Source organism: Osmerus mordax, chromosome 1 (assembly GCF_038355195.1).
Source record: "Osmerus mordax isolate fOsmMor3 chromosome 1, fOsmMor3.pri, whole genome shotgun sequence".
Classification (NCBI taxonomy): Eukaryota; Metazoa; Chordata; class Actinopteri; order Osmeriformes; family Osmeridae; genus Osmerus; species Osmerus mordax.
The window spans coordinates 3,656,332-3,669,067 of record NC_090050.1 but is presented as its reverse complement, the minus strand read 5'-3'; the positions used below and the strand labels follow the sequence as shown (position 1 = coordinate 3,669,067).

General features: G+C 40.7%; 3 protein-coding genes across 3 annotated transcripts; 1 reads left to right on the top strand and 2 right to left on the bottom strand.

Annotated features, from left to right (window-relative positions):
* Positions 1 to 270: 270 nt before the first annotated feature.
* Positions 271 to 1,608, top strand: LOC136947425 (P2Y purinoceptor 1-like). Its single transcript, XM_067241506.1, has one exon. The coding sequence runs from the start codon at positions 312 to 314 to the stop codon at positions 1,350 to 1,352; it is 1,041 nt and encodes a 346-aa protein (XP_067097607.1). The 5' UTR covers positions 271 to 311; the 3' UTR covers positions 1,353 to 1,608.
* Positions 1,609 to 3,733: 2,125 nt separating this feature from the next.
* On the bottom strand, positions 3,734 to 4,741 carry LOC136961919 (fibronectin type III domain-containing protein 11-like). Its single transcript, XM_067255459.1, has one exon. It carries the CDS (start codon positions 4,739 to 4,741, stop codon positions 3,734 to 3,736), a length of 1,008 nt encoding a protein of 335 aa, XP_067111560.1.
* A 2,437-nt stretch (positions 4,742 to 7,178) lies between these two features.
* Positions 7,179 to 8,186, bottom strand: LOC136946023 (fibronectin type III domain-containing protein 11-like). The gene has a single exon (XM_067240235.1). It carries the CDS (start codon positions 8,184 to 8,186, stop codon positions 7,179 to 7,181), a length of 1,008 nt encoding a protein of 335 aa, XP_067096336.1.
* Positions 8,187 to 12,736: the final 4,550 nt, after the last annotated feature.

Here is a 12,736-nt window from a genome sequence, read left to right as displayed (position 1 = left end):
AATACGCTATATATCACTTGACATGTACGGTTGTATGGTGCATAACAAAATAATAAACTAATCTAGCATAATAAATACATTAAAAATCATAATAAAATCTCCACAATAATGGTAGTCACTCCGGCCCATGTAATTTCCTGTCATGTCACCCTAGGGGCCGGAGTCGTACTCGTAGTAACTTGTAATCCTACCATTCCATGGTATCTGCGTCAGTGTGCATTTCGTTTCAGAATGTAAGCTACCGGGCGTCTTCAACTCAAATTGAAATTAAATAGCTGCTTTGGTGTTTTGACTTGAGAGACAGTGAGAAAATGTCTGATAGCGTCAGTCGCGCTATAAACCGTACAGCATGTGAGAAAATAAACCTTGATTTTACGCACGTTTTTTTGCCTGCGATATTCGTGATCGTTTTTGTTGTCGGGACTGTTGCCAATTTCTGGGGGTTGAAGAGTGTGTTTAAAGGATGGGATAAAATCGGAAATATAAACATATTCATTCTGAACCTCGGGATTGCGGACTTACTCTACTTATTTACGTTACCTTTTTTGGTCGCATATTACGCACAGAACAGCAAATGGACCTTTGGACAAACATTTTGCAAAGTCACCAGGTTTTGCTTTAATCTAAACCTCTACGGCAGTATTGGATTTTTAACCTGCATAAGCATCTACAGATACCTGGGAATTGTGCATCCAATGGAAGTAATGGGAAAAATCAACACCGGCCATTCCATGGCAATAAGCTCGTTGGTATGGGTTTTGGTTGTCATTCAGATACTTCCAGATATGTTCTTTGACAAGACTTCGGCAAATTCCTCAGATGCATGCTACGATACAACGTCTGACCATCTTATCAATGATTATCTGCAATATAGCATTGGATGGACTATTACAGGATTTGTCATACCGTTGCTTATTATTCTGGTTTGCTACGGTCATATAATTATAGTCCTTGTTGTCAAAGCCAACGTCAATACTTTATTGAAACAACGCTGCCTAAAACTTGTAATCTTTATGACAGTTTTATTCTCAGTTTGCTTTATCCCATATCATGTACTCAGAAATCTGAACTTGAAGACACGAATCTTGAAAATGCAGGGCACATGCCACGAAAGCTTCGATGACATCTATGTTGCTCACCAAATCAGCCGTGGACTGGTCTGCTTAAATAGTGCGATAAATCCTTTGATTTACTTGATCGGAAACGACGATTTCGTAATGCGCTTTCACAATGTTAGCAAACGTGCCAGAATGTTCCTTGTTCACTGGACTGGTGCAATCATCTATCGTAAGCCACCTGAAACCGGGGAAGAAAGCGAGACTGTGGCCGCAAGAGAGGAGGAAGTCATATGAACTATGCCAAGCCCTTTTACAATTATGAGAACTTTTTTGAATGGTTTGCTTCTTAAACTTCCTAGCATTGTATGGCCACTAGGCTACAGGCCTAATAAGCACGTTGAATGTATGCCTTTGTCTTTGTTGTAAGACTGCTTGCCAGCATTCTGCAAACTGAAGTTGGAGTTACCTGTTTGTGTCCATGGGGATAAACATTCATGATTTCAGTATAAACAGTCTGTGTTCAGATGATTTAATAAAAAATCTCGCCTAATCAACAGTGTTATGAAAGTGAATACAATACTAAAGGTTCTGTGGTTTCTTCTTCAGTGCCTCTTACCTTCAGGTATGTTGTTTAATAGCTTATCCATATAATTTGATCAGATGGAACCCAACATGTCGACTGAGGGGACAACACTCACACAAATGTGTCAGGACATGACATTAATGTCATACAGTAGTGGTTAATTACAGTTATATGACTGCATGCTGGCTAGCCTCTAATCTTGGGGTATATTCGTTTATCTCTGTGCTCTCTCAAAACAGATGAAAAAGTGCAACTATACTATAGACAACTATAATGTCAAAAAATAAACTGTTCACTGTGTAGTCCTTGGCATACACAGACAAACATTCTGTGATTACTCAGTAAAAAGAGAGAGAGTGAGAAAATGTGAATTGACAATAACAGTTTGTGTTTGCTAGCATAAATAAAGTTACCAACTGCCTTGCCATGCAGCCTCCTTTGCCCATATTAAGTAACCCTTCAAATAGAATGAACTTTGATATTACCATCATCAATATCTAAAACTGAAAAAGTATAGCGTTTAGACAAACATAAAACCTGGTAAATTCAAATATTTCATGATTTGTATGCTTCTAAAATACTCTATGGTATTTCAAGCACGCAATAATATTTCTCTCCTCTTTGCAAGCTTCACATGAGTTTGAGAGAATTTCTGAGGCAGCTGAGAGACATTGGTGCCAAATGCTAACCCACCGTTGGAATGTCTGTTTGTCCGTGGGGAAGTAAAAGATAAGAAAGAAGATTATTAAAATACATAACTGACAGCATATTGATCAGTATTTGGGATTTCTCCTAATTGTCACTGTAACTGTAGCTTGAACAGTTACAGTGACATGACAAGCTGTGGCTGACACCCAACAAGATCCATATTTAAAGTAAGCTGTATTGTCCACGACTTTGAACTGAATGATGCTCTTTCTCTCTAAAGACACTCTCTAAAGCTTATCAAAAACATGTCCGGTTAGTTTAGTCTCTATCAAATACAGAACATTAGCTTATATTTTACAATGCTTCGTTTTGTCATGTTGTTTGGTCTTGCACATTCTCACAATCTTCAAACATCTTCCCATTCCCAAACGTAAAAATGTAAAAAAAGAAAAAAAGTAAAACCATTACTTAAACTGAGAGGATGTTTTTGTGTGTGATGCCTTTTTTATGACTAAATGGTTGCTTCGGGGAAACGTACCAATAGCACTTGCTTCACTGTACATTGAACTATGTAGACGACTACAACAATCCTCTATCCTGGGCCTGCTGTAGCCATGTGGTGGCCAAGTCCCTCAGTACTCTGGACAACAGGATATTGAAGCCCATTGAGATGGAATTATAGCACAATAATCAGTGCTTGTTACAGCTACAAACAGGAACGACTGAGGAAATGGATATGGGTGGACATAGAGTTAGAAGCAGGTCCCTGGACATTTGTCATGAGGTGGAAATTAGATTGACACATTCAAACAAAGCAATGTCCTACAGCTGTCTTGGCATTAAAGAAAGTTATAGCTTGAGGTACATCCTGTTAGTAGAAGTAGCACAAGTGTGACTCACCAAGTACAATGCACAAGGGATTCTTTGAAGCTTTTAAATATATATCTCGCTAGCTGTGGTGTGAACTGAAAATGTAGGGCTAGTTAGACAATTACGATACAAAAAAAGCATAGCATTTGCATGCTCTGATTTGTCTGTGGCCAGAGATGTTGTCATGTCTCCAAATGATCTCCTCTCAACTCTAAAGGCTTTTTCAAAGGGTCCAGTCAGAGTGCAATTGTAAATATTAGTTTTCACAACCTCTTAATACACTCATCTACATTCTATCTGATAAAACCATGTTTTGGATATGTAAGACTATAAGAATGTTTTGTTGATCTGAATCTCAACAACTGCAACTTAAAGTTAGTCATAAATGCACTAAATAAATTAATATTCTTTAACAAACAGTTCAGATTCTGTTTTACAGATTTCTGATTTACAGTGTGAAATTACACTGAGAAATGAAATCACCATGACAAAACCTTGTTTAGTTTATTAGAGAGATATAAAATGTAAAACGTTTTTCTTCTTCTATGAAGCTATGTATCCATGTTCATTCACACTACCAGAGACACAGCCTTCTCTTCTTCTCCCGGCTCCCCATCTGACCCCCGGGGGACATCGCGGCAGTGCGGAGGATGATGGTCTCATTCCAGAAGCCGTACACCAAATAACACGTGTCTGCCCTCTTGACCGTGAATTCGTAGCATCTTCCCGGCAGTAGGTTGTTAATCTGAATGTGATTGCCGGAGCAAGTGACCATCCCAGTCTGGTTGCCTTCATCTGTGTTGATGGGCTGGATGAGCTTGTGGTGGATCTCAAACTGCTCCCCAGGATCCTGCTGATCTGTCCCGGCGATGTACCAGTGTAGCCGGGTGAAGCTGGCTAGAGCTTCTGATCGCGACTTGTCAAACATCACAGGCATCTTGACGTTGAGTGTCAGCCAGAGCTGGGGAACCTTGGTGTTACCCGTTTCAGAGATGAGCCGGTGCTTGGCATGCAGCCGACCAGGCGACAGCGTGGAGTCAAAGTCCACCAGCGCCATGGTAAGCTGCTCCACTCTCTTCCTCAAGGGGGCGTTGTCTTGGCCAAAGGTACTGGGACCGCATTGGTTGGCGATAGCTTCCAAGTCTGCCCTGCCCCGACAGATCTGCTCGTACAGCTCTTCGAGGAGACTCAGCTGGATCTTAACTTGGCTGTTGGCCAATTTCTTCATACGCTGGAACTTCCAGGGATCAATTAGGTGAAGGATGGTGGAATCGGACAGAGCATTCTGCTGCTGTTGGTCAGCCATAGACAGGTCCTGGTGGACATCCATGTAATAAGAGCATTTCCTCAGGACCTCAAGGCGGGCCTTGCAGTCCTCCAGTGTGCAAGGGGTGAGCTTGGTGGAAAGCAGCTGAAGGATGTGGTAGCGCAGGTCCATGAAAGCGCTCCAGGTGTCATCTGTGGCCATTTGGTTTGGGTTGTTCCCTGTCTGGTTGTCGGCATCACCACTGTGTTGTGTCTTCATTGGATGGCACTGCTCACTGTTATCAGTACTAAGAGTGGTCACCTTCATTCTTTTCATGTCTAGTGCAGAAAAATAAAAACATAGGACAAAAATGTTGTCAATTAGAATGATGGACTTCAGTTAGGGTGTGAATGCAGGCCTCTCAACCAGAATTGTTTATACACAAACTACCATATACACACACAGTAGACCCTCACAACAACAACATCCAGAAATACACTTACATACAGTTACACTTGTTTAATCTGTTTGGAGTCCATTCACCAAAATTAAACTAGGTAAGGGCAATTAATGCTTAGACATTATGCTAGCTAAGGGAGAAATAAATTAAATGGCCTCACAACTGCATTTTATCATGCCTCACATAACATTGACATTGCTGGAAGGAGTGTTTGACCAAAGTTCATTGACATCGACTAAATGTAACATCAGTATCAAACAGTGGGTAGAACGTAAGCCTATGTTCCGTGATCTAGCTTGCTATAAAACATTTTGCTATTTTTTATTTTGTATTAGGCCAGGCTATTGCTGCAGCAGCAGGAATATTGATTTTGGAAGTGCTCGGCTACACAGTAGGCCTAGTGCAACAGTACTGTACTGTATTCTTTTATCACCAATAATGAGTAGCTAATTAGGCTATCTTCTTAGAATCGTTAAATATTTAGAGTAGACCTAGCCTACCCTGCATGTAAACGTTGACGTCATACCTGAAACTTCTACTGCATGTCTTTTTCCACCACGAAAAGTTTTAAAAGTAGGTAGACTATTAATAGCTAATACCATTTCTTACTAAACGTATTTTTTTCAGATGTTGTCTGAATTACCATGGTTACAAATTAAATACCACAGGTGCAGCGTCACAGACAAGATGCCACGGTCGCTCGATCGTCCTCAAAATTCCAAAGCAAATTCCTATCCAAAATTCCAATTATAAATGTTTTAAATATTACCAAAGAACGTGCTTCTATACTCTTTGATATTACTATTACTGAAGTGCGTAAATTAGTAACTATGCCTAAATGAGAACGTAGGCTAAATGGCTAAATTGGTCTCTTTCGCCTGATTGTCGTTGAGAAATCTCAGATTTGATTGTAGTTTGTGCATGTTCAACATGGATTATAGGTCGAAAGTTGAATGAACGAGTATTTATGTCCTTTTGATTTCTTACAGGGTGAGTCGTTGTTGCCCATAACACGCTAGCATTCTGCTAATGAATGCTGATTGGTTAGTGAAGGACTGACTACGACCAGAGATCCCGCTTGATGGCATCCGAAGCGGAACCAGAATGTCAGAGCATTAGCAACATTAGCAAGCCAAAACTCTTTCTAGCATGTGTATTTATAGATATATATAAAGGCTAGATGTCTTACGGCGGAGTCTAGAACGTCCGCACATGGCGGCCATCTTGCTACAGCCAACTCGCTCACCCATAACATTGTGTTGGTGCTACATGTACTTTTTAAATAACCATAACTTGCTCAATTTTCAACCGATTTTTAAACGGTTTGGTTTGTTATCAACGTCAGATATGTCGTTATGCCACTGCATACTTCTATTCTATATATTTTTTAAACAAACATAAATATTCATAAGTATGCAATGGCATAACGACATCTCTGACGTTGATAACTAAACCGTTTAAAAATCGGTTGAAAATTGAGCAAGTTATGGTGTGTGTGTATGGTGTGTACATGTGCGGACGTTCGACTCCGTAGGCCGGCAACGCGGACGAGACATCTAGCCTTTATATATAGGCCTATCTATGTGTGTATTGACAGGGAGAGCCCAGAGCCATAGAAAAAGAGTGAAGGAAGTGACCAGAGCATGCCGTAAAGCAGTATCTCTGGTCGTACAGCTCTGGTCGTACATGTCTGACATGTCTATCTCTCTCATTTAGCCCTAGGTAAAGTGTGTGAAGAAAAGTGCCCTGGACAAGCCTGCACCATGCTGTTGTGACTAAAAAATAACTCTGCTTTAAACCCATAATTATATCCTATATTTGCAGTGTGTTTATGTATTTGGTTGAGTTGTGTGTATTTGCAGCGCGTTTGCTGAATGCTGTGCATGTGTTGTCAAATTAATGAAGATGTTTTCTTAATTTGCTTGTTTTGTCTATTTGCATGCGTTTTCTTAAGTTGCAGGGAGTTTGCACATCTCCTCTCAACTCTAAAGGCTTTTTCAAAGGGTCCAGTCAGAGTGCAATTGTAAATATTAGTTTTCACAAACTCTTAATACACTCATCTACATTCTATCTGATACAACCATGTTTTGGATATGTAAGACTGCAACTTAAAGTTAGTCATAAATGCACTAAATAAATAAATATTCTTTAACAAACAGTTCAGATTCTGTTTTACAGATTTCTGATTTACAGTGTGAAATTACACTGAGAAATGAAATCACCATGACAAAACCTTGTTTAGTTTATTAGAGAGATATAAAATGTAAAACGTTTTTCTTCTTCTATGAAGCTATGTATCCATGTTCATTCACACTACCAGAGACACAGCCTTCTCTTCTTCTCCCGGCTCCCCATCTGACCCCCGGGGGACATCGCGGCAGTGCGGAGGATGATGGTCTCATTCCAGAAGCCGTACACCAAATAACACGTGTCTGCCCTCTTGACCGTGAATTCGTAGCATCTTTCCGGCAGTAGGTTGTTAATCTGAATGTGATTGCCGGAGCAAGTGACCATCCCAGTCTGGTTGCCTTCATCTGTGTTGATGGGCTGGTTGAGCTTGTGGTGGATCTCAAACTGCTCCCCAGGATCCTGCTGATCTGTCCCGGCGATGTACCAGTTTAGCCGGGTGAAGCTGGCTAGAGCTTCTGATCGCGACTTGTCAAACATCACAGGCATCTTGACGTTGAGTGTCAGCCAGAGCTGGGGAACCTTGGTGTTACCCGTTTCAGAGATGAGCCGGTGCTTGGCATGCAGCCGACCAGGCGACAGCGTGGAGTCAAAGTCCACCAGCGCCATGGTAAGCTGCTCCACTCTCTTCCTCAAGGGGGCGTTGTCTTGGCCAAAGGTACTGGGACCGCATTGGTTGGCGATAGCTTCCAAGTCTGCCCTGCCCCGACAGATCTGCTCGTACAGCTCTTCGAGGAGACTCAGCTGGATCTTAACTTGGCTGTTGGCCAATTTCTTCATACGCTGGAACTTCCAGGGATCAATTAGGTGAAGGATGGTGGAATCGGACAGAGCATTCTGCTGCTGTTGGTCAGCCATAGACAGGTCCTGGTGGACATCCATGTAATAAGAGCATTTCCTCAGGACCTCAAGGCGGGCCTTGCAGTCCTCCAGTGTGCAAGGGGTGAGCTTGGTGGAAAGCAGCTGAAGGATGTGGAAGCGCAGGTCCATGAAAGCGCTCCAGGTGTCATCTGTGGCCATTTGGTTTGGGTTGTTCCCTGTCTGGTTGTCGGCATCACCACTGTGTTGTGTCTTCATTGGATGGCACTGCTCACTGTTATCAGTACTAAGAGTGGTCACCTTCATTCTTTTCATGTCTAGTGCAGAAAAATAAAAACATAGGACAAAAATGTTGTCAATTAGAATGATGGACTTCAGTTTGGGTGTGAATGCAGGCCTCTCAACCAGAATAGTTTATACACAAACTACCATATACACACACAGTAGATCTCTGGTCGTACGATGTGTATGACGCCTTTTTAAGACAAAAAAGGGACTTCAAAAAAATCTAACACCTAGCAGTGTGTGTTTTTTTTGCCTCCCCTTTTAATTAAACATTCAAATTACTAGACAAAAAATTATATCCTGAGAAAAGTGGATTTTGAGGGTTAGGGTTGGACCTGCATTCATTCTGCACTCGACCGTTAGCGCCCTCATATGGAACTAGAGTGGAACTGCAACCAGTTCAGATGCCGGAAGTTTCCCGAGAGAGGCAGTTCTTTTTATTTATTTTTCGAGAGTGGGAGTTCTGGCTAGTATGTGATGCCGCAACTTTTCGCCATTGATTTTGCGTGGCTAAACCAGTAAGCGGCAGTAGAGGTCTACCTCAAAATCAAGGGTAGGGTTAGGGTTAGGGTTTTTTCAAGCACTGTTTGTAGAATCTAAAACCTTTCTATTTATTTTCAATAATATTCAAGCTGCAATTTCCCCATTATCAAAGTTTAAGAGCGTTTTAATAGGCTAATTTAAAAAGGGTATCCCCGGTTATACCAATTCTAAATACCCTTGCACATTCATGAACATGAGGAAAAATGAAAATTAATCCCAAGTAAATTCAAAACAGATTTATAACCAAGATGCAATTAACAGTATCTTACAGTCCAACACTTGCTTGCATTACAATGCTATGAAAGCAGTCTTGACTTCAGACCAGCCTCCTCAGGGAATTGAATTGTTACAATAATAACACTTAGTAAAGAAAAAAAACAATGGTTAGCCTACATAGCCTAAAGCAGCTAAATTGAGAGCAATGTCTCGTCTGATCTATAATGCATGGCTTTTTAAAATCTCTCTGAGAACCCATGATGCACGTTACCTATTGGTTTGATATTTGCATTCTATTCTATTACAGCCTGTGACATTTATGCAAGGCCGTAGCCATGGAGTCAACATTGGGGGGGGGGACTAATTAATTTTTGTATGATAATTTCGGACAGCATGCGTGGTTTCCTGTCGTAGTGTAGCACATTTATATTTGTATTTATATTTTTATATCAATATATTGTGGGGGACATTTTGACCAGATTTGAATATGGGAGGGGGGGGGATGTCATATTATGATTACGGCCTTGCATTTATGGCCATCGAAGAGGTAGCCTATTTTGAACAATGTCATCCAATAATATTGATGCTATCAAAGAAGACAAGAGAGTTCATGAATAAGGAGATAAGTGTATATATATTCAAAAACGTCCTTATTAATGATGCAAACTCCCTTGAGTTTTTTGACAGCATGACTGACTAAATGTCATAGGCTGTATAACACTTCAAAGGTGAAGTTCTGGACTTAAGAAATACCATCTTCTGTCTGTTTTTGTAGAGATTATTAAGTCTGGGAATACATTTACATTTTTTTCAAAAGGCCGCCTTACTCATGAATGCATAACACTACTTCAGCCCAAACTAATACTGAATATGAAGCAATAATTACAAAGGCAAGATAAACTTTAACTGTCAGTCATAAGTCATGAATAATACAACTCTATGTATGCAGCAAAATGTAAATAACTTCAAAAGTGCTACAGTTGCCTTGGTAAATAACATGAAAAGCATACTATGTTGGATTTCTTTGCACGGCAAGTCTGTCTCGTCTCCACATTTTATCACTAATGCAGTGGCCGTGCCGTGATGCAGCAGGTGATTGAGATGTTAGTTGATTTGGTGAAACACAGACAAACACACACAGATTTCTGGAATTATAGATTGAAATATAGTGCCCATTGCGGTTCTCTATTGCCCATTGCGGTACTATTTTCACAACACATCAGCCTCCACTGTGCTCTCAATGACTCTTGAAGCTTCCTTGAGTGTAGAGTCTGGCAGTACTCAACTCTTGGAAAAGCTCAGCAACATTTTGGTCTTTACTATGGGAGAGGAGAAAACGCTTCAACACCTGTCAGGTCATTTTTGTTTCTCCTGAATGCACAAAGGTTCGATTATCTTAAGTACAGTTTTCTTATGACTCTAAACCCTTGAAAAACTTGAGCAGCAACATGGCAGAAAGTGCTTTTATATAGGCCTGTTTATAGTATTTCTTTCTCACAAATGTGAACTGCTCATCTAAACCACTTCACATACTAGGCTGGATTTGGATCTATCATTATGTAAGGAATATTATCTAATATTATTGTCATCCCTCCCCCACGGGTAGTATGTATTTGTAGAATACATCATTTTTGTATATACTGGATTAGACTGGATTTTACTCCCAAAACAATGTAAACCCCCATCCTAAAACATAAACTCCTGACACATTCACACATTTTTCCATCAGCAGGCAATGTTTAGCATGGTTTAAACCCATTTTCTGAAGACAGTCCTACAGGGTGCCGCTCTCAAGTTAACTCCACTGTCATGGGAAATGCACCAAAATGTTTTATAAAAGAAAAAAAAATCGTAGACACTACCGGTAAAAGCGATTTTGTAGCTGATTTATATTTAATCAATTAGTCAACATTGTAACGTGAAAACAACACATTCTTTAAATGTTGCATGCATATAACATGGTAGCTATGCCAATGTTGCAACATTACTTTATTACTCTTATACTGTTTTGAATGTTCTTAATATAATAAACAATGTTTGATCTATACCCTGCTATATTAGCTCATGAAAACATGACCCTGGGTCATGTCCAGGAGAGAAATATGCCTATCTATGAAATATGTTGCTAAACTGTCATTATGCTGTTTGCTAAAGCTTGCTTATGCCTGCATAGCCATAAGTTAGTTCTTTGTAAGATGCGACTACGAAATGTCGGTCTAGTTCAGGTCCGAGGTCACAATGTTACCAAAGTGTATAATGCAACTTGGTGGGGTCAGATGGCTGAGCGGTTAGGGAATCGGGTTATTAATTAGAAGGTTGCCGGGTTTGATTCCTGTTGTGGCTATGTCAAGGCACTTCACCCTACTTGCCTCGGGGGGAATGTCCCTGTACTTACTGTAAGTTGCTCTGGATAAGAGCGTCTGCTAAATGACTAAATGTAAATTTTGATCGGAGCCCTATCTAAAGACTAAACACAAGCTATCTAGTACCATGAATGCGGCATCTTCTTTCTTTGCTTGCAAAGGCTATGTTGATTGTCACCTCCCTGACGTTTCTAGTGAGATTTAAACCTCCCATATTATGATAATATTTAACTGCCATTCATTCCTGTATTACATTTACATTTAGTCATTTAGCAGACACTCTTATCCAGAGCGACTTACAGTATGTACAGGGACATTCCCCCGAGGCAAGTAGGGTGAAGTGCCTTGCCCAAGGGCACAATGTAATTTTGCACAGCCAGGAATCTAACCTTCTGATTAATAGCCCGATTCCCTAACTGCTCAGCCATCTGACTCCCTTCAAAGGGAAATAATAAATGGGAAGTGTGTGTGTTTCTGTATTCATTGTCCAGTGTTATGAGTTGCTCAGCTTGAGTGTATCAGACACCTGCACCTTACATATGTGTAATAAATACTTGTATTTTGTCTTGGACTTGTATTTGGCAACTGACCATTGACTTTCACAGCAATAGGGTACAAAACAGACTTCTTCCCTGTATATCAATTCAATAATTCTACTAGTAACAGTATCTTATTCATACGAGCCATGTTAGCCCATTTATACCATTCATCATCATAGTGTGTGGGCACGCCCCTGTGATTTGCTGCTAGCTAAATTATTTCAGCCCACAGGCCACTGACTTTTGACCAATGACAGCTGGGGGTGCTACTTTACAAGAGTGGGGACTTGTGAGTGACAGGTGTCTGGCACGCCCTCTTGATTTGTCGCCCATTTGGGCTAAATTCATTCAGCCCAGACAGGCCATTGACCAATGACAGCGGACGTATGACAGTACAGTGGCTAGTGTGCTTTTCTGTTGTTGGTATCTCGGATGTAATGCACACTGCATTTGCTGCTACTTGAACTATTGATGCATATATAATAGCCTACACCCAATATCACCATGTAACGCCAGAGCCTCCTGCAGCTGGTAATTGGCTGCCACGCTCGGCATCCCTGGAATATTAGGACAATCGGCTACACCTGTGTCTTGTTTAGTATTAGTATGTAGGTGTCTGTTTGTGGATTGTCCGGTGCAAAGTCTTGATCTTGTTTTCAAGTTCAGCCCGAGCCTTGTTAAGAATACGTCTACTGTTACTGACCTTAGCTAGTTGTCTTACTCCGTTTTGGATCTCCTGTATGTATTGCCCTGTCTACCGTGTACCGATCTTTGCCTGTCTGACTATTCTAATAAATCTGCGCTCTGCGCTTGGATCCAACCCCGTCTGGTACATCCTACACACCACCAGCCATCACTGAATACCATATTTATTATTAGAAAATAATCATAATAATGAATAATAATTTATATGAGCCTC